This window comes from Micromys minutus (assembly GCF_963924665.1).
Source record: "Micromys minutus genome assembly, chromosome: 31".
Lineage (NCBI taxonomy): Eukaryota > Metazoa > Chordata > Mammalia > Rodentia > Muridae > Micromys > Micromys minutus.
This window is the reverse complement of record NC_137966.1, coordinates 13815118-13834862: the sequence shown is the minus strand read 5'-3', so window position 1 is coordinate 13834862 and position 19745 is coordinate 13815118. Positions and strand designations below refer to the sequence as shown.

The 19745-nt window shown below is 47.4% G+C and overlaps 1 protein-coding gene across 1 annotated transcript in view; it reads right to left on the bottom strand.

Moving 5' to 3' along the window:
* Positions 1-19745, bottom strand: part of NSG2 (neuronal vesicle trafficking associated 2) — a gene marked incomplete at both ends in the record, with an annotated part of 55058 nt that overhangs the window by 28652 nt on the left and 6661 nt on the right. The window contains one exon of the mRNA XM_080942223.1: positions 11085-11168. Coding sequence (XP_080798349.1) covers positions 11085-11168 — 84 coding nt within the window. The remainder of the gene's footprint in view (positions 1-11084; positions 11169-19745) is intronic.

Sequence of the window (19745 nt, the reverse complement as noted above, 5' to 3'; positions counted from 1 at the left end):
ACATGCTTATGTAAGCCCAAAGGCTGCCAGGCAAAGGTTTCTAAGGGAGAAGCTAGAAGAGGACCCCCAAGCTTCTTCTGTGGCTGCATGGACGGGAAGGCTCTACACGCCTGAGCTCTTGTGTGTGATGCGCTTGATTCCCGTGGCCACTGAGCACTTCAAACGTGGCCCAGCCCTATGAAATTCAAGTGTGAACTGTGTTCATTGTGATGGTTAATCTTGATGGTCAGATTGAGGGAATCCTTGTCACCTTGGAAACAAGCTCCTGGGTGTGTAATAAGGAGGAGGTTAGCTGAGTTCCAGCATCCACCCTGGTTTTTCCCTGGGGATGTCATGTGTCCAGCTGCCCGCAGCTCCTGCCATTAAGACTCCCTCACTGCTGTGGAGAATAGACTCCCTCACTGCTGTGGAGAATATTCCCTCAAACCATGAGATTAAACAAACCCTTTCTTCCTTAAGTGTTTCTCCTTGGGCATCTGCCACAACAGCAAGTGAGGAACCTAATGTGTCCATTGGATAATCCAAATGTATTTAGCCTCGTTTCTAGAACCTTCCAACATGAGCCACACAGACCTGCACAATGGGTATTTGGGAGTAAAGGATATCTCAAACTTCTCCTCCTAAATCTGCACCTTCTGGAGAGGTCCTTCTCTTTAGAGGGAGGGGAGAAAAAGAGAGACTAGCATTTCAGTTTAGGTTTGTTTCTTCATACAGTGTGTGTGTGTGCACGTGCACGCGCACGTGTGTGTGTTCTTCTTATTAAAAAACAAAATCAAGAACAAGAAACCTTATGGGCTGGAAAGATGATCCCACAGTTGAATTATTTGTCCTAGAAGCAAAGGATCAGAATTTGGGTCCCACCCAGAACACACCCACTCACACACACACACACACACACACACACACACACACACACAGAGAGAGAGAGAGAGAGAGAGAGAGAGAGAGAGAGAGAGAGAGAGAGAGAGATTCATTCAAGCATGCATACACACATACATACCACATACAATGTACATGAAAAGAAGACATATTTGATTGTTTGTTTGAAAAAGTTACTATCCTATTCACAGCTCCAAAGCACATAGCCCCACGGGTTATGAAGCTAAATTGGACAGTTCTGCCCTGGGGAGTCTAAGTTGTCCTAGGATCGTGGGAAACCTGCATGTGAGGAAGTGACTGCCCGAAGGAGAAAGTCTCAGCCTGTGGGTGGGGGAGAAAGAAAGGGCTCTCCAGAAAGCATGGATTTAGGAGCTTTGGTTTGAGCCAGCGTCATGAGATAAATACATATCCATCAGTGATGAAGGTAAGAAAAGCACTTGGTGTGGAGAAGGAAAAAGAGGGTGTGGAGAAGGAAAAAGAGGGTGTGGAGAAGGAAAAAGAGGCCGCGAGGATGCTGAAGAGTGCTTTAATGGGTGACAAGAGCTTGGAGGCGGGCAGAAGCCTGAAGAAATGCAAGCCATTCATACAGCTATATTTAGACCCAATGAAGCATCTGGGGTGGCTGTCCTGGGGGATGACGTAATCATGCCTGCCTGTTACAGTCAGGTAGAAATGGAAGAGAAGCAAGGGGCAGCTTCTGTTGCCTACACAGCAGCCATCTTCATTAAGGTCCCTGAAGCCTCTAGTCTCCTTCTGCTTGGCAGCATCTCTAATGCCTTCTAAATTTTTTATCTTTATGTGTATGGGGGTTTTGCCTATGTGTATACCTGCGTACCACATGCATGCCTGTCGCCCATAGAGGTCAGAAGAGGGCACTGGGTCCCCGAGGCTGGAGTTACAGGTGTTTGTAAGTTACTGTGTGGGTTCTGGGAAATGAACCTGGGTCACGTGGAAGAGCATCCAGCGCTCTTAACCACTGAGCCACCTCCCCAGGGCCTTCATTATGAAACTATTATGAAACATGAAAGTGCTGAGGACCGAACCTGGGACTTGGTTCCTTCTGGGCAGATGTGCTTTTGCCTAATTGTACCCTTGAGCCTTGGCTATGAATATTTTGTTCTTCCCTCTCCCCATCCCTCCTCCCTCCCTCCCTCCCTCCCTCCTTCCTTCCCTCCCTCCCTCCCTCCCTTCCTTCCTTCCTTTTTACTTCTTGACAGCATCTTATGTAGTCCAGGCTGGACTTGAACTTAGGATTTTCCTGCTCCAGTTACCACACAAGTACTAGAGTTTGAGTCAGCACCAATGCTTATTAACTCACTTCCACTCAAGACTTCAGACATGTTTGTGAGCACAGGGATAAGAGAGAGAGAGAGGGGAGAAAAGGGAAGGGAGGGAGGAGAGGGGGAGAGAAAGAGGGAGTGAGACAGAGGGGTGGAGGAAGGGAGGAGGAGGAGAGAATGAAAGGGAGAGGGGAAGAGGAAGAGAGGGAGAGAGGAGCAAGTCTGGCTTATTTTGGTGGCACTGGGGTCTTGTGGATGTTTGTTTCTCCCTGTAGAGGGTGGTGCTATGCATCATGGGATGTTGAGTTTTGACCTCTCCCCTACTATATGTTCCTAATGCACTACATCCAGCTATGCTGGGCAAAATTTCTCCAGGCATTTCCAAAGGGCCTCCAGGGAACAAAACCACCCCAGCCAGAAGCATGGTTTTAACACGTGCAAGTATCAACTTTACATATGGAGAAACTGAGGCCAGGTTTCCCCTACTCAGTTTAGCTGTGTGTTGGTATTGGCTTGGAGATTAGAGATCTATTTCTAAACTCCAGGGAAATGCAATTCCCAATATCCAAATAATCAAATATTTTAAACTAACTGAATATTTACTCTCTCTCTCTCTCTCTCTCTCTCTCTCTTCCTCATACACAACTCAACCATAATCTCTGTACAGTAAATTGGGATTTGTAGCTACAAATGTTACCAAAACCATTTTTCTTAATTTTTAAGACTAAAAGTATTAGTTAAAAGATTCCAGACCATCTGCCCTTCTTCATTTCCAACATCCACTTTTCTCTACCTCAGAGTAAAAGAGATTAGGGAGACGTTATCTAATATCTCTGAGAGACCTGCTCTATGTCTAGATGTATGTAGTCAGCTGCACACATAAATATTACTACTGTTCTCTCCTGGGTGATGCTATCCCCATTTTACCAAGAAGAGCAAACTGTCCAGAAACATGGTGATTTGCTCCTCTGCCCCACAGCCAATGAACTGTAGAGCTAACATTTGAACCCTGGCCTGTTGGTAAAACGGAAAATTAAAATGAAATCAATGATAGCCGCCCAAGTGAGAGATGAACCCTCCGTAGAGAAAGTTCCTCCCAACTGCTCATATCACAGCGCTACAGACTGCCAGCATCCGAGGCAGGAAGCAAGGACCGCATGGTGGTTGCCATGACAACTAGTTTTCTTATAATTATGGAACAGAGCGGTCACATGACAAGCTGCATACGGAGTGTAGTCGCTTTGTTAAGGCCTGCCTCCCCCTCACTGTTCCAGGAGATTAAGCACTGTACATTTAGAAAAAAAGAAATCCCATTTGGAATGATCAGCCATGATAGCAGGGGAGGTGTGGAGACCCTGAAGGTCAGAGAGAGTGAACCCTCCCACCTGTGGGACCCCGGTAGCAGGCTGGGTAGCAAGCCTTAAGAAAAGGCTGCCCTGGGAAACATTTGCTTTTCTTCTTTCTCTTTTGGACCAGCACACTTCGGGGTTTGAAACGGTGTACTCAAAGAAGAGAAGAAAATCACAATAAGGTTGACGTCAGCAAATAACAGAGGTTACGCAGCTAAAATTCAAGTCATCTAGCAACCACTTCGATGTGGGTTGATTTAGACTATTCCCTAAGTGTGCATGGTTTCCTAATTTGGAAGATAATCATCACAAGGGTGCATTTGTGTACGTTTGCACACACAGGAACACACTTAGACATAAAGCATTAGACAAAGAACCTGATCTCATTCCTCCTTGGCCGAGTGGCTCTGTCTCACTCACCTTTCTGATTTCTAGCTTTCTTATCTGCACATCAAGAGAATGTACCTAGTTCCAGAGGTACTGTAAGTAAAAAGTGAAAACTAATTAGCAAAATCCTGGTGTATTACAGATGTTCAATCACATGGAGCTTGGGATTATCAATCATAAGTGGATGATATTTCAAAGGCTGCTTGGCTTTCTATAAGCATTCTTCTCTTGCTGGCCCAAGGGAGGGTATGAGAAAGTTGTGGTCCCCAGGACAACCCCAGCAATCCAGCCAGGCAGCAGGGCTCCTGGGAAGCCCAGTGACAGAGTCAGGGACATAAGAAGTGTGGGAATAGGGGAGCGCTTTCACCTGCCATGGAAGGGTTCCAAGTGAGGAAACTTAAAGAACCAAGGACACATTCCAGCCAGGAGGGGACGGGGATGCTCTGAGCTGGGTCACATGGAGCAAACGTAAGTGGGACAGCAATAGAGGTAGAGGAGAACACGTGAGCAGTGAGCAGGAGGTGTGGAAAGGCAGCTTTATAGATCCAAGGGAGAGCTGTGGACAGTGAGCGTGCAGGAGACCAGATAGTTCTGGGCAGTGAGGGTACAGGAGGCCTGAGGCAGGGGAGCAGAGATCAATAGCAAGGGGATGGAAGAACCTGGTACCCTGAGATTAGGCCTTCTCACAGCTGCCCACAGGAAGGAGGGAGCCATCAACAGGCAAAAAGGTACTCTGGTAGTCTACTCTGACTTTGTACTTCCTAGGTACAACAAGAGTGTAAAGTCCAAAGATTAGGAAAGAAACATCCCTTAAGATAGAGGGTCTAGGCTTTCCCAGATACCCAACATGGAGGGTGTTTTACCCAGACATGTTCACTGACCCCAACCCCAGGATGAAGCCATGCCACCAGCCTACAGTGCGGGCACTTTGTGACTAGGAACACTCTAACGCAGGTTTAAGGAGGAGGTTTACTTAGTTTGCACACTAAGACATGGACCTCCCCCATTTCTGGTGTGTCCCCTTTCCTACACTATCTTTCACAACAGCGTTGTAGTGACCAGCTCTGGGCAGAGGAGAGAGATAAACAGAGGCCTGGCTGGTCCGATGTAGATATTCCCATTGTGGTCTGTGGCTTTAAACTTCCAGCAGCTTTCCCACTGCTTTGAACCTCATTCCTACTGCATGTGTTCCCCCACTGCATGTGTACCCCCACTGCATGTGTCCCTCCTGCATGTGTCTCTACTGCATGCACCTCCACTGCATGCCTCTCATGGAGACCTGAGTCACAGGAGACTTCTGCTAGATTCATTAGCAAATAACTTCTCCTATCAGCACATTTATTTACCCAGGTTTGTTGCAGTCAGGAGGACTGAGAAACCAGTAATAAAGATGGCTCAGGAAGTTGGCTTTGGGAACACTGATTCCCCTACTACTTCATACAAACTCTGGCCTATTTCTCAGAAGACCCTATAGATTTCCTCTTTCTGGGAAATATTTAAAAATATCATATTTGGTATCCCGCTATTAATAATAGAATAGCACATATTCTCTCTTAAAGTCTTTTACTTAAAATGTTCATATGCAATATATTGTGATCATATTGTCCATCAGCAATTCCTTCCAGATTCTATCCAATTCCTGTCTGTCTGTCTATCTGTCTTATCTATCCATCTATCTATTGCCCTATCTATCTATATCAACCACCCATGAGTAGTTAGCCACCACAGAATAAACTCCAATTATGTATGTGTGTCTGTGTGTGTATGTTTGTGTGTGTCTGAATGTGTGTGTGTCTGTGTGTGTTTGTGTGTGTGCCTGTGTTTGTATGTGTCTGTGTATGTATTTGTGTGTGTCTCTATGTGTATCCTTTTCGTTTTGTTTTGGTATTTTTGTCATATTGTTTTTCTGTTTGTTTACTGAACAGCCCATATTCTTGAAGGTGACTCTTAACAAGACATTTATTCAACCAAACCCAAAGGCGGCATCTTTATTGTCATTTTCGGTGACGCACTAGCCGTGGGAAACCATGAACTTTAAATACTATGGCAGCCTTTTCCACCAAGCACTCATGTCAAATTCTTTCCGAGCTGGATAATGACTCTGCCTCGAGCTCAGCAGGCAGTTTTTAATAATGTGCCTAAAAATGTTCCTCAAAATAAAAAGACAGCAATAAAAAAACCAAGACAACAGATAATAAAGTAATATTTTAAAGCCCCAGTTGCTGCCGACAGCAAGTATTAGGATCCTACCCATGAAAGGAAGCCCCAGTGACTTGATGAAAAATTAGTAGGAGCAAATGGCTGTGTTATATGAGATTCCAGCTCCTGAGGGGGCGGGGTCAGGAAGAAGATGTGTGTAGGGCTGAGTCATCAGCAATGGCTCAGGGGACAGAGGAGGTCGGGGTTGAAATGAGGATGTTATCAATAAGGCTCCTAGGGCTGTGGTGTTGGTAATCCGGGTTCCCCCAGAGATCGCTTGGTCATTCGCCTTCTTAGCTGTGTGTTAAGAATATCGTTGAGCACCTAGGTTGGCGGAGCTCGGTAAGGCTCTTTGGGGTGTCAAGATAGAGAGGACTTGGTGGGGCAGTGAAAATGGCCTGAAGGAGGCTGAGAAGGGGATTAAAGAGGCCAGGGAAGGGGGCTTCACGGGGGATAGCGCTGTTGAAGGAGCTGAGGAATGGCGGTGCTGAAGGACAGGGACATTAAGACTGGCATGGGTGGCCAGTTCTGTTGTGTCTCCATGCCTCCTGCCATGCTGGTGTTGGAGGGAATGCAGAGGTTGGGGTCTGAGGCTTCTGTACAGTAGAAGCAAACTGGTAAGATTGTAGCTGAAGCATCTCTGTCACTTAGCAGTGGCTTGCCCTGAGTAGCCTTCTCCAGCACTGGACTCCCAGGATTCAGGAAGCACCAGTTTTAGGATCTTAGAGGACATCCCAGGTTTACAGCCTCTTTGTGGGACCCAGGCTAAGTCACCTTGCTTACCCTGAGCTGGTTTGCTCCTAGGAGTAGGAAGGAGCTTGGTCTGGGTGGTATAGGCCATCTGCTCAGAGCAGCCTTTCTCTATGGGACAGCATACAGAAAGCCCTAGACACCACTGGAACCAGGGCAGAAACCTAAGGACTCCAGAGTTTCAAATAGTGGAGAATCAGCATTAATGAATATTTGGGTCTGAAATATCTGCTGGAGAGGTTTTACTGTTTTAAATTGTTTGTTGTGGTTATTTGATTTTAAAAAGAGCCTACCTACACTGGTTCTTGGGACTTTCACTGCTGGGGTCCCCATCTCAACTTTAGTGCTTTTGCCTGAGAAGTTTGGTTGGTGCTGGCTGCTACTCTGGTTTCTACTCACTGGATTGAGTTCTAGGGCGGGTCTACAGGTATCTCAGGATCTTTCTCCAGGTACCTGGGCACGCTCTAAATAAAGCCCAATTCTGAGCTCAGTTAAGAACATGGAGGCCACCCCAGAGGACTAGCTTCACATGGCAACCCATCCAATCACTTCATGCCTAGCCATGTCTGGGAACTGGAAACAGCAATAGGCCAGGCATTTTTCTGCAAGTATTGGGGAATCTCTGGGAAACAGAGTGGAAATGCAGACCCAACATGACCTTGTAGAGCTCAGAGGAAGCCCTAGGTCAGCTAAGATGACTGGAAAGTCTCCTACAGCAGGTGGCTAGTAAGGTTTTCTGGGTTTTTTGTTTTGTTTTGTTTTGTTTTGTTTTTTTGGGGTTTTTTTGTTTTTGTTTTTGTTTTTTTTTTGTTTTTTGTTTTTTTTGGCTATTCTACACTGTGATGAGGCCTTGAAAGTACCTTGTTGTCTTAGCTCTTCTTGTCTTCTGGAGTTAGGCATTGAGCCAACCCTCAGTATGTCATGAAGGCAAAGAGGAGGGAGGAAGAAGAGGAAGAGGAGAGAAGTCACATGGGCATCTCCCATAGCAGGGTACTCTCTGTGCTAATAGCATATCTCCAAGACACCAACACCCTCCACACCACAGGTGCCCTTCCATGGCACCACAACACCACAGCACAACACGGTTCATGACACCAGTGCCCTTTGTAGTACCAGAGTCTGCCTTAGTGCCAGCGTGGGCCTCAGCAACAACACCGTCCTTAGCAACAGTGCCATCGATAGTGCCAGCATTCTTCTTGGTACCAACACACCCACAGCACCTGCCTCTTCCTCAAGACTGTTACTTTCCCTTCACACCAAGACTTCCTGTAGCAACGGGAGCTTCCAAGATGCTGCCATCTTCAGCAGTATCAGAATCCACTACAGCAGCAGAACTTTCCAACAGTACCCGTATCTTCATGATACCACATTCCCCGTTACACCAGAAGCCTGGGACAGCACGAATAGCCTCCGCTCTGTTATCATGCCGTAGCTGGTCCCCTCCACGCCACCAGGATCTTCCTCTAGAACTCGTCCTTCCAAGGTGTTAGCACCACCTTTTGTTCCACCAGCACCAAAATTCTTCCTGGATCTGGTGCCCTCTTTGTATCAGATGCCTCTGTGTCCCCAGCTTCTCCACAGTGCTAGAGCTGCCCAGAACACCACAGCCTTCTAGCTTCAATGCCCCATAAACTTTCCACACATCAGCTCCTCAGTGATACCGGTTCATCCATGCACCAGCATTTTTCAAAGCAGTGTCACAGCCATCACAGCCTAACTTTCCTGAGCAATGGCTCTCAACCTGTGGGTCACAGCCCCTTTGGCAATCAGATGTCAGATGACCTGAATATCAGATGGCATTATGAATCATAACAGTAGTAAATTTATAGTTATGAAGTAGCGGTCAAGTAATTTTATGATTGGGGCAGGGGGTTGTTCACCACAACATGAGGAACTGGACCAAAGGGTTGCAGCATTAGGAAGGTTGAGAACTGCTGATGTAAAATATCTTTACACTCTGAAGCAAAGGCAGTTTAGTGGCATCCCCAGCTCCCAGGGCCCAAGGATGGATGGATTTGCTCCTATTAGCCTGTAGACACACCTCGAGCCTTTTAGAAGAACCTCCTGAGATTCAGAAAAACAGGGTGCACAGGGGCAGGATGGGGCGGGGTGGGCGGCAACTGTTTGTGCTAAGTTCTCTGAAGCATCTCCACCCATAGCTGCAGACACATCTCAGGGTGGGCAAGCCACACCTCCACACACCATGGCTACGAGGCCCAGAACCTCTCCCAGCCAGCATCTTGCCTGCTTGGTAGGTATCCCTCAGGCCGGGTCAGAGGAGCTCAGTCTTCCTTTCCCAGGCAAAACTAAGTTCTGGGATTCTGCTCCCACAGCAGATGTGGTGGGTCCGGGAGCCCCAGAGAGCTGACTCATCGAAGACCTTCAGACTCTTCTTAATTACCACACAGCCTCCTCAACCTCTTCCCCCACCACCCGGCAGCCGGCAGATGTGTCTTTACAAAGCCCAGAGGAAGCTCCTTGAAGAAAGCTGAAAACCAGGCTAATTAACACTTCAAGTTTTACATAAGCAAATGAGAATTTGCTTCATTTCCAACCCCCTCCCCATCCGTTTTGTTCCAAAAAGCAGGGCTTGTCCCCACCCACGCCTGACAGTGGGGCTCACAAAGGACTGCCAGAGAACCACAAACCTCTTCTTTCAATACTGACTCCACCCTTGAGGGTCAAGTGAACAGAACTGGTTAGGGGCAGTCAACAGAGCCTGGACCCAGAGAGAGCCACCCTGTTCATTATTTTAGCTGATTCATTTCTACTCTATCTGTGATAATCAGCTACAGGCAGCATGGCTGGACAGAAAGGCCAGACAGACAGGCCCAGCTCTGCCACTGGCTCTGGCTTTGACACTGGGTAACTGGGCCAGCAGACTGAATCATCTCTCTGATTAATGGGAGGTTATACCACCTCATCCACTGGGGACTCTCAGCTCTCTCTCTCTCTCTCTCTTTCTCTCTCTGTCTGTCTGTCTCTCTATCTCTCCATCTATCTCTGTCTGTCTCTCTATCTCTCTGTGTCTGTCTCTGTCTGTTTCTCTCTCTCTCTCTCTCTCTCTCTCTCTCTCTCGTGTGTGTGTATATGTGTGTGTGTGTGTGTGTGTGTGTGTGTGTGTGTGTGTGTGTGTGTGTTTCATTTATAAACCCAGAACTTGGGTAGTGAGGAACTCTCACTCTGCCCACAGGATTTGAGAAGAGTTAATTGGGTTCAGCAACAATGAAGGGCAGAAGGAAAGCAAGGGCAGTGCCACTTTCAGCTCCTTGGTCTGCTTTTCTTGCTATGCATTCACTAGTCTTGTCTGGACCATTATTAAGTTTTCCTCGGACACTTACAGTAGCCTAACGGTCTCCCACATAACATGAAAAGATGATGCAATTTTCCTAAAGCCCAAATTCAGCCACATCCCTCCTCTTCTTGAAGTCCTGCGGAGGCTTTCTAAAGCTTTCGACATACCCACATCATCATACATACAACAAACATACATCATACTACCTAAGATTCTTCCACCCAGCCCACAAGGCTTGAGATTACCTGCATCCTATAGACTTCTCCTGGCTTACCCGGGCTTTTGTTTGTTTTGTCCCTTTTCTAGAGTGCAGCCTCACCGCCCTTGTTCCTATTGGTGCAGCATTCTTACAGCCCCAGTGCCTTTGCACAAGCTTTGCTCTTTCAGTCCCCAGCCCCCTCATGCCTGCTGAATGCTGGCCTCCACCTCCCGCCAGTTCCTAAGCAGCTCCACACACACTAACCCCGTCTCCTCCTCTCATCCTTACATTCCATGCTCTACTGCTCTGTCCACTCCTAGTGACTCTAAACCCTTCCCCCCCCACACACACACAACAAACCACCAGTGCCTTGTACTCGTCAGCTTCTCTTCCCTCTGCTTTTTGTGTACGGCCGAAGCCACCGACTAAAAATGTGTTTCTTAATACGCTCCTGTCACATCTCCCGAAGATTGCCGTGGAAACGTAGGAAGAAGAAGGCGCGCGGGCAGGGGGGATGAGAAGCTGTAGGCACTCGTTATCAATGATCAAATCTGTCCAATGATCAAATCTCTACCCCGGGAGCCTGGGTGGCGCTCTTGTCCTGGGATGACTCTCAGTGCTGAAGTTGGTGTGGCTTCCAGAATCCCTCCTGAAATAGCCTGTACCACTTTTCTATTTCACAGCATCCCTGTGCCACCAGCAAGTATCCCTTTCCCCCTTCCATGACACTCCACCAAGGAACTGACCGTGAACTCGGCGATCTTCGGCACCCGGAACTTTCCTTTGTTCCTCTGTTCCGGCTGGTATTCCGTCCTCGTCTTCACTATCACCTGCAAAATTGGGCGAGGGTTAGCGTAGAGACAGTGCTTCTGCCTCCCTTTCCCCTGGCCACTAGAACTTCCTGTCCATCCCACAGACACCAGGGATGATGAACCTGCTTCTAAACACACAAGAAAGACATTCAGATGGCCCACAGTACTCCCTGAGGCATGGCGATGCCGCCTTTCCAAATGTTTGTCAGTGTTCTGGGTATTTCTGTCCATAATGCATGTCTTGCTTTGACAATGGGGAGCCATGTATCACTGGGGTTTATATACCACCTTTACCAGGCTGCACAATATCCAGTTTTCCACTTTCCAGTGTAAACAGATGTGTGTGTGAACAAATCTGTGTGTAAGTGTGTGTGCCCATGATAGTGATGAAACTCTGAGCTAAACATCAGCTCAGCAAGCCCTCTACCACCAAGTAATATTCTCCTTTTTTTCTTCTTGACTCAATGCACTCTGACAATTTCACAAATGGACGTAGCGTGTTCTGTTCATTCTCACTCGTCCTACCCCTTCCAGGCCTTACTCTTCCCCCCAGGTCCTTTCCCCACCTTCAGGTCTCTTTGCTCTACCATCCGTTTATTTTACCCGGGATCATTTGTGTGGCCATTAGATCCTGGGTTGGATTCTCTGTTTGATCCACAACTGAAGAAGATGACTGTGCCTTCTGTCCCCAGAACCCATCAGTAACCAACAGTTCACAGCAGTGACCACAGGGCTGGGTAAGGCCCTCATGAGGACTCCCTCCACACAGGACTCAGCTAACTATGCCAAGACTTCAGCTTGCATTGACTCAAGGCAGCAGCAGGAAGCTAGTCTACCTGCTCACATGCTTGGACTCACTCCTTACCTCTTGGCTTAATCCCATGCCTTCTACACCCATGGCTATTGATCTAGACTCTAACTTCTTTCCTTCACCCACCAGGAGAAGGAGCATTGGCTTCTGAGTCCTTTCTTCTGCCTCTTGGTTCTATAAACACCCTTCCCAGAGCTTCTGATAAAGCTTAAGACTCTCAAGATCATTTGGTGTAACTTAGACAGGACCGATATTCCAACTGACATGTTTGAGGTTGCTTTTCCAATCTCTTTCCTTCCTGTACTGGCTGGTTTTGTGTGTCAACTTGAAGCAATCTAGGAGTCATCAGAGAGAAAGAGCATCGGTTAAGAATATGCCTCCATGAGATTCAGGGGTATGATATTTTCTAAATTAGTGATCGATGGGGGAGGGCCCAGCTCACTGGAGATAGTGCTATCCCCGGGCTGAGAGTTCTGTGTTCTACAAGGAAGCAGGCTGAGCAAGCCATGGGAAGCAAGCCAGTAAGGAGCACCACTGCATGGCCTCTGTATCAGCTCCTGCCTCCAGGTTCCAGTCCTGACTGCCTTTGGTGAGGAAGAGCAATATGGAAGAATAAGTTGAAACAAACCCTTTCCTCCCTGTGATGGTTTGTATATGCTTGGCCCAGGGAGTGGCACTATTAGGAGGTGTGGCCTTGTTGGAGTAGGTGTGACACTGTGGGTGTGGACTTTAAGACACTCATCCTAGTTGCCTGGAAGCCAGTCTTTCTAGCAGCCCTCAGATGAAGCTGTAGAACTCTCAGCTCCTTCTGCACCATGCCTGCCTGGACGCTGCCATGCTCCCACCTTGCTGATAATGGACTGAACCTCTGAACCTGTAAGCCAACCCCAATTAGATGTTCTCCTTATAAGAGTTGCATTGGTCATGGTGTCTATTCACAGCAGTAAAACCCTAATTAAGACACTCCTCAACTTGCTTTTTGATCATGGTGTTTCATTGCAGCGATAGAAACCCTAAGATACTTCCTAAGTCCAAAGCTCCCTGGGGTTCCTTTCAGGAGCTCACCCATGCCCCACTTAGAATCTTGTGAGATCCTCCCCTTTCTTAATGACCATGATGGTCCCTAGTTATAACTAGCCAACTAGGGTAGTTGAAGATATCTGTGGGGCTCACTTGGAGTGTTGCCCTGCAGCTTCCCTGGGGCACATTGATGTCAGCATGTAACTCACTTGGATAAATTAGATATGAGATAGCACTGAGTATGGCCTTGTGGGAAGAAACCTAGTTGGTTTCTAACCTCAGGCAGCGTTTTTCTTTGCATAGTGCAGTAGGGACTTAAGTTCTAGCTCTGCGGTAGCAATTACTGCAACTTCAAGAACATCCAGAAGAAGAATAAAGGCAGCTCATGAAGAAGCACACAGCCAGGAGACAGAGAATGGACCCAGGCCTGAGAACATCCCATCCCCTGGACCACACCTTGTCCACAGTGGACCCACGCTGAACTCTGCAGTTATAGGGGAAAATACGTTCTTCTTTGGCTTTAGTCCAATTCGGTGCGGGTTTCCTGCTGTTTGAGACTAGAAGTTTTGTGTCTGATACAAATGGGTTCCTAGAAAACCCACAAAAAATGAAAAAGAGTTCTCAGGCTTCAGTGAGGCGACAGAACACCGAGGAACCATGGCCGAACCGTTGGGTTCTCAGTGTCAGCATCAATCAGCTGAAAAGGCATAATTGGCCCACTGGAAGGTGACCAAGAGCATCCAGAGAAGACACTTCACAGCAACCCCAAAATAGGAGCGAGGAAACATCTAACAAACATCTAGCAGGGTGAGAGATATCTGTGGTTTGTTAAAACAGGAGCTACAGAGCAAGGCTCCAAGTCCATGGTGAGCCCCACAGACATCACATTAAACACAAGCAAGTAGACCCCAGTAGGCCTTTTAGACACTGTGGGACTCCACTGATGTCTTCAAGTAAGTGTAGACCTACCATGTAATTAACTCAAACACTATAGAAGACATTAATTATTAGTATTATCAAATATGCACATTTCTCACTTGGAGTTGCAGGGTTGGAGCAGCGTTGGGGTTGGAGCCCTCTCATCTGCATCTTGTTCTGCTCTGAATGCTGATGAAGTGCTCTGGGCACCACCTCCCCCTTTTTTAGCTTTGGGGACAGGCCAAGGGACAGCAGGTGCCTCTGCCTGGCATGTGAGCATCATTCATCTGTTCCTTTTTGTTTTTTAAGGCACGTGTTCTCCAAAGCTCCAAAGTATTTCAAGGTGACCACGAAGGATCTCCTTGGAGCCCCAAGTCCATCTTAAACAGCCAGGCCCTTCTGCTTGGACTAAATGGCCCTTGTACCACCCTCATCCTGAGTTCTAGACGTTCTTCAGAATATCACGGTTCTGCTTAGGATTCGTCAGCTTCACACAGTCAGTGGAGACTGAACCCAGAACTTCGAATGTTGGTCTTTCACAGGCTAGATCTCTTGATTTTGCTGAATGTAGCCAGTGTTGGGAGAATGATCCATGGCTTGTTAAAACATAAGCCACAGGACAGCACCTCAAGTCCACGGTGAGAGCCCCACAAATACCATGGTAAACACAAGCAATCAGACCCCAGTGGGTTGCTAACCTAGGTCACGCAGGAGGCTACAAGGGTTGTATGCATTTCTGTCCTATGGTGTCTCCTTATCAGATTCTGGAAGCAGTCCTACTAAGCGCACAGGCCTGCTTGTTGTCCCTCTTCTCCTCAGCCTGTGGCTGTCTTCTCCTGGTTCTTTTCCTCTGTGCTGATTGGCCCTCCTCCTTCTCCGGCCTCTTCCCTCACATCTGGCCTCTTCATGCTGATACTACTCTGGGGTTTTACAGAGTAACTTCCTGGTTATGTCAGACTTTGCATATACTCACTCACAGCCTCATACTGAGAGCATCTTTCATTTTATCACTTGCCCTGGTATAGTGTGTGCCCCTACTCAGAGCTCACAGAGACTCACTTAGCCTCCTGGATGCTTTCTCTTGGGTCCACGCCCACACTTGCCATGACTACGTTCAACCTGCAGGTCTCTGAGTCACCTTTCCCAACTACCCTGCACTTCTTTGTGTGAGCATATTTTATAGCTTTTCCCAACTATCCCGCAATCTCAGGCCTGTAAAAATCTGGGCCTACAAAACGCTATTCATACTGCATGGGCCAGGTTTTATGTCGGTTTGACACAATCTCGAGTCATTTGGAAAGAGAGAACTTGAAAAAATGCCCCTGCTAGATAGTCCTGGAAGCATCTTCTTGGGGAATGATTGATGCGGGAGTACACAGCTCACTGTGATTGGAGCCACCCCAAAGCATGTGGTCCTGGTGCTATAAGAGGCTGAGCAAGCCATGAAGAGCTGGCCACAAACTAGCACTCTGTATGACTTCTGCATCAGCTCCTGCCTTGAGTCCCTTGCCTGACTTCCCTGGACTATAAGCTGAAAGATGCTGAAAGATGCAATAAACTCTCTCCTGACAAATCTGCTTTTTTTTTGGTCATGGTATTTCACCAACGCAACTCTGACTGACACAATACCATTGTTTATTTCAATGCAGGACTCTCTCAAGACCCATTTCTTCTGTTTCTAAATCTATTCCAGCAGCCCATTCGTTCTAGCTGCCATCTGCTCAAAACATCCTCAGATCCACACATTTATCTAGTTAATACACCTTTGCACTTCCTCTGCCTCTCCCTTGACTTGTTTGGCTCTGGACATGTTCTTCTGACCATTCCTGCTTCCCCAGATCCACAGAAAAGATCTTTCAAGATGGAGGGAGGAGGGGATGACACTTGGCAGAACCACAGATAGGCATCGTTGGGTGGCTAGAGGACAGTGTCACAGGGAAGTGACAGAGATGAAGTTGGAGGGGCAGGCACAGGCTGAAAAGGTCAGTCTAAGCACACACACACACACACACACACACACACACACACACACACACACACACACACACACACACACACACACACACGGCGGCAGCAAGGGCACCGGGAGCTGAAGGTCAGTAAACAATGGGGCAGGCTTTTAGGTGTTCAGTGCTGAAGGAGCCACCCAGCAGCCCAGCCACTGGGAGAAAGCTATGGTGGAGGAGAGACCCTCCTCCCCTCCCCCCCACTCAAAGCCAGAGTCAGGCTACTGTCAGGGATGGGGATCAGGTAACATGAAGGCTTTGTTCCAGTGGAGTGGAACCAGAACCTGTGTGTTTGTATCTGTGTGTGTGTGTGTGTGTGTGTGTGTGTGTGTGTGTGAGAGAGAGAGAGAGAGAGAGAGAGAGAATGATTTTGCAGAGAAAGGCACTATTGAAGATAACCTTCCCTTCTTCCCCTTTAAGAAAACAGAGCAAGACAGGGAGCCCTGAAAGTTTTGGCTTGATTTAAAAAAGAAATGGGGGTGACGGTGGGGGTAGAAAGGAGCAAAAGTAAAAATCTTTCCTAGCCCTTTTATTGGTAAAATTGTTTGCAGGCATTTAATAAAGGAGGCTCCAGGTTTTCAAATATTATGGGTGTGGGCAAAACAACTCTGTGTTTGTTTGTTTGTTTTCTTCTATTCACACACTGGCCCCTGTTGTCCTTTCAAGCTGCTAATGTGAAGACTATAATTTAATATGATTGACATTGGGAAATGGGATAAATTATTAATTTCCAAAGGATGCCATATCCCCTCACCTGCTTCTGTCCCCGCCACCCCCACTTCACCAGCAAAGCCAGATCCTACATAGTGGCTCAGACGGCTCAATGTGCAGATCATAAAATTTTAAAATACTACCTCCCTGGGTTATCAATAATGAAGAGGTTCCCGCATGGCAAGTCCCCAGGATTGGCAGAACAATAAATGAAAGCAGAGAAATGCTGACAAGGAGCAAGATTGTATTTTTATGAGTTGGGCTTCTATAAGCCAAAAATAGACCTTTGCTGTAGCCAAGGTTCACCCCAGCTGCAGAGGCCGTGGGCATATCAGATAGGGACTGAGGGAAACTGCTTTACCTTCATTTCTTCCTTTCTGTGTTTGTTTCTCAAGGCAGGTTTCTCCGTGCGCTTCTGGCTGGCCTTGAACTCAGAGATCCACCTGCTTCTGCCTCTCGAGTGCTGGCATTAAAGGTGACACTATCACTCCCCCTGCTGCTGCTTTAACTTTCATCTTTTTGTTTTTCCCCAGTCCTTGAGTCTCCCCCTCAATGTCACTGCTAACCTTCCTATTTTCCAGTTAGGAGTTTTAGTCCAACTCCGTGACCGGGAACTGGTCGAGTCAATAAACAAAGAGCAGCATCAGGCTCTTCCTGTCAATCATCACCGTTTTTTTAAGGGAATCACTTCGCAAGGTGCTTGGTTGAGGGATCACTATGCGAGGTGCTTGGCCCTGTGCCAAAGTCTGCGGTCTCGAACCTCAGCCTTCTCGTGGGCTGGCGTGGGTGGGCATCTGGCCCAGAGAAGGTTGAGATCACAACCCTCACTGGTCGCTATGAGGCTGTGTGCTGAATCCAGCCAGGTGCCACCTCACAATTCCCCGGGGATTAGATCCCTCCAACCCTCCCCCACCTCCCGCCCCCTCCCCCCACACCCTCCCCACCCGTGATTCTGAAAGCTGGTCCAGGCGCCTGTGCCCAAAGATCTGGTGACAGTCTAAACCGGTAGCCACCAATTTCGCAGCGGGAGTTTGGCGTAGAAGGGAGACAATTGGCTCACATCATTCCGCAGGGATTAAAACAGACGGCTAACGCTCTGTCGCCGCTCTGCTCTGGGCTCTTTCCAGGGTTCTTTTCTTTGCCTGGCCTGTGCTTTCTTAGAGACAAAACATAAATCAGCATGGCCGCCATCACCTCAATACAGTGCCTCAGCTCTCAGCTCAACAGCTCTCCACAGGGACTCACCCGAGTGGAAGAGAGCAAGTCACGTCAGCCCTCCCACGCTGCTTCACCTTTGGTGAAATGGGAGTGACTTAAAAAAAAAAAAAGTTTGATATGCGCTCATGGTTACAAAACTGAAAAGTATAGACGAAGGTCTTCAAATGGGCTGGTCAGCACCACTGTCTCAGCAATCACGGCGCGCGCGCAAACACACACACACACACACACACACACACACACACACACACACACACCGACTGCCCTCCAAGATCCATCCAGGTTGTCAAGACTGAATAGATTTCAATCTCTTATTGTTAAGTAATATTCTATTGTGTATACTTTATTATATAATGTACACACATATCAAAGCATCACATTTGGGGACTGGAGAGGCCACTTAAGAGCACCTACTGCTCTTATAGAGACCAGAGTGGTCCCCAGCACCCACTTCAGGCAGTATCAGTAACCCTGGCTCCAGGGGATCCAGTGTCTTCTTCCAGCCTGGGAGAACACGGCACTCATGCATACATACCCACACACGTAATTTAAAATCACATTTTTGTCCTCTCCCCCCAAATATGTTCAGTTTTCAAGTACCAATAATACATACAACATAAATAAGAGAGACTAGAACTTGCACACGTGGTTTTTGTATGTGAGACCACATGCCCCATCTTAGAATTTGTTCTCACAGAGCAAGCTCCATTGGCCCCTTCCCCCTGCGCCTCTCTGCCTCATCCTTACAATAGTTGCTCAGAGTTCTCCCATCTTCCACCCCTGTTCACTTAACCAGCCCTTTCTCCTTCACAGTCCAAATCAGTCCCAGTTTTTGGTAATATCTAGAGGGTGTTGCATAACTGAATGAAATGCTAATAGGATATATTTCTAACAATAAGAAGCACAAAAGTCAGGCGATAGATCCAGTTGGATGTTATTAACATTGTAAAATGACTGCAGGGGGACTCTGTATTATGTTAGCAGCCAACAAGAATGTATTGAGAGCAAGTGGAAGGGACCTAACGGGAGAAAGGGCAGGGAAGTTAGAAACTATATATGGCCTAAAAGTAGAAGAGAGAAGAGCTGGAGAGATGGCTCAGTGGTTTAGAACACTGGCTGCTCTTCCAGAGGACATGGTTTGATTCCCAGCACCCACACGGTGGCTCACAACCATCTGTAACTCCAGTTCCAGGGATCCAACACACCCTCTTCTGGTCACCATGGGCACCGGGCACAGAAATACATGCAGAAAAAGTGTGCATACAAAGAAAATAAACATTTTTTTTTAAAGCAGAAGATAGGGGACTACAGAGGGAGGAAAGGAGTGTGTAGAGGGGGGAGCAGGCATGGGAAGGACAGTAGGGAGCGGATAAGAGCAAAATATAGAGACATGGAAGAAAGTGTCACGTGAGAGCTATCACTATCTGCTAACTTAAAAGTATGGAAGAAAAATTCTAAATTTGACTTTCACAAAAGCATGTATGATGTTTTTCCAAAAATCACCAACATAAGCATTATAAGTATTCTTTTGTTTAAAGTTGTGTTTTTAAATTACTGAGAATCTTTACTATGTTTATTGATTATTACTTTGTACCCATTTTCAGGAACTTCCTGAGCCTCACCCAGTGTGGGGAAGCCCAGAAGCCTTTGGAGAGCCTTTCTGTAGAGGGGTGGGTAGAGGAGGCTGTCCAGTGGAGTGGGTGGAGCTGCTCTCTGGAGAAAGGCTGACATTTCTCATGCCCTGTATCTTAAGGTCGAAAGGAAGATAGGAAGGCTGCCTCTGGGTAGGCAATTCACCTGTTCTGCCCAGGATCCATTCAGGTCTGCCCTGTGTGAGTCCCATCTCTCCCATCTTTCACTCTTGAGTTATTCCCACACATTTGTCTTTTACAGTCTTCTTCAACAACATGA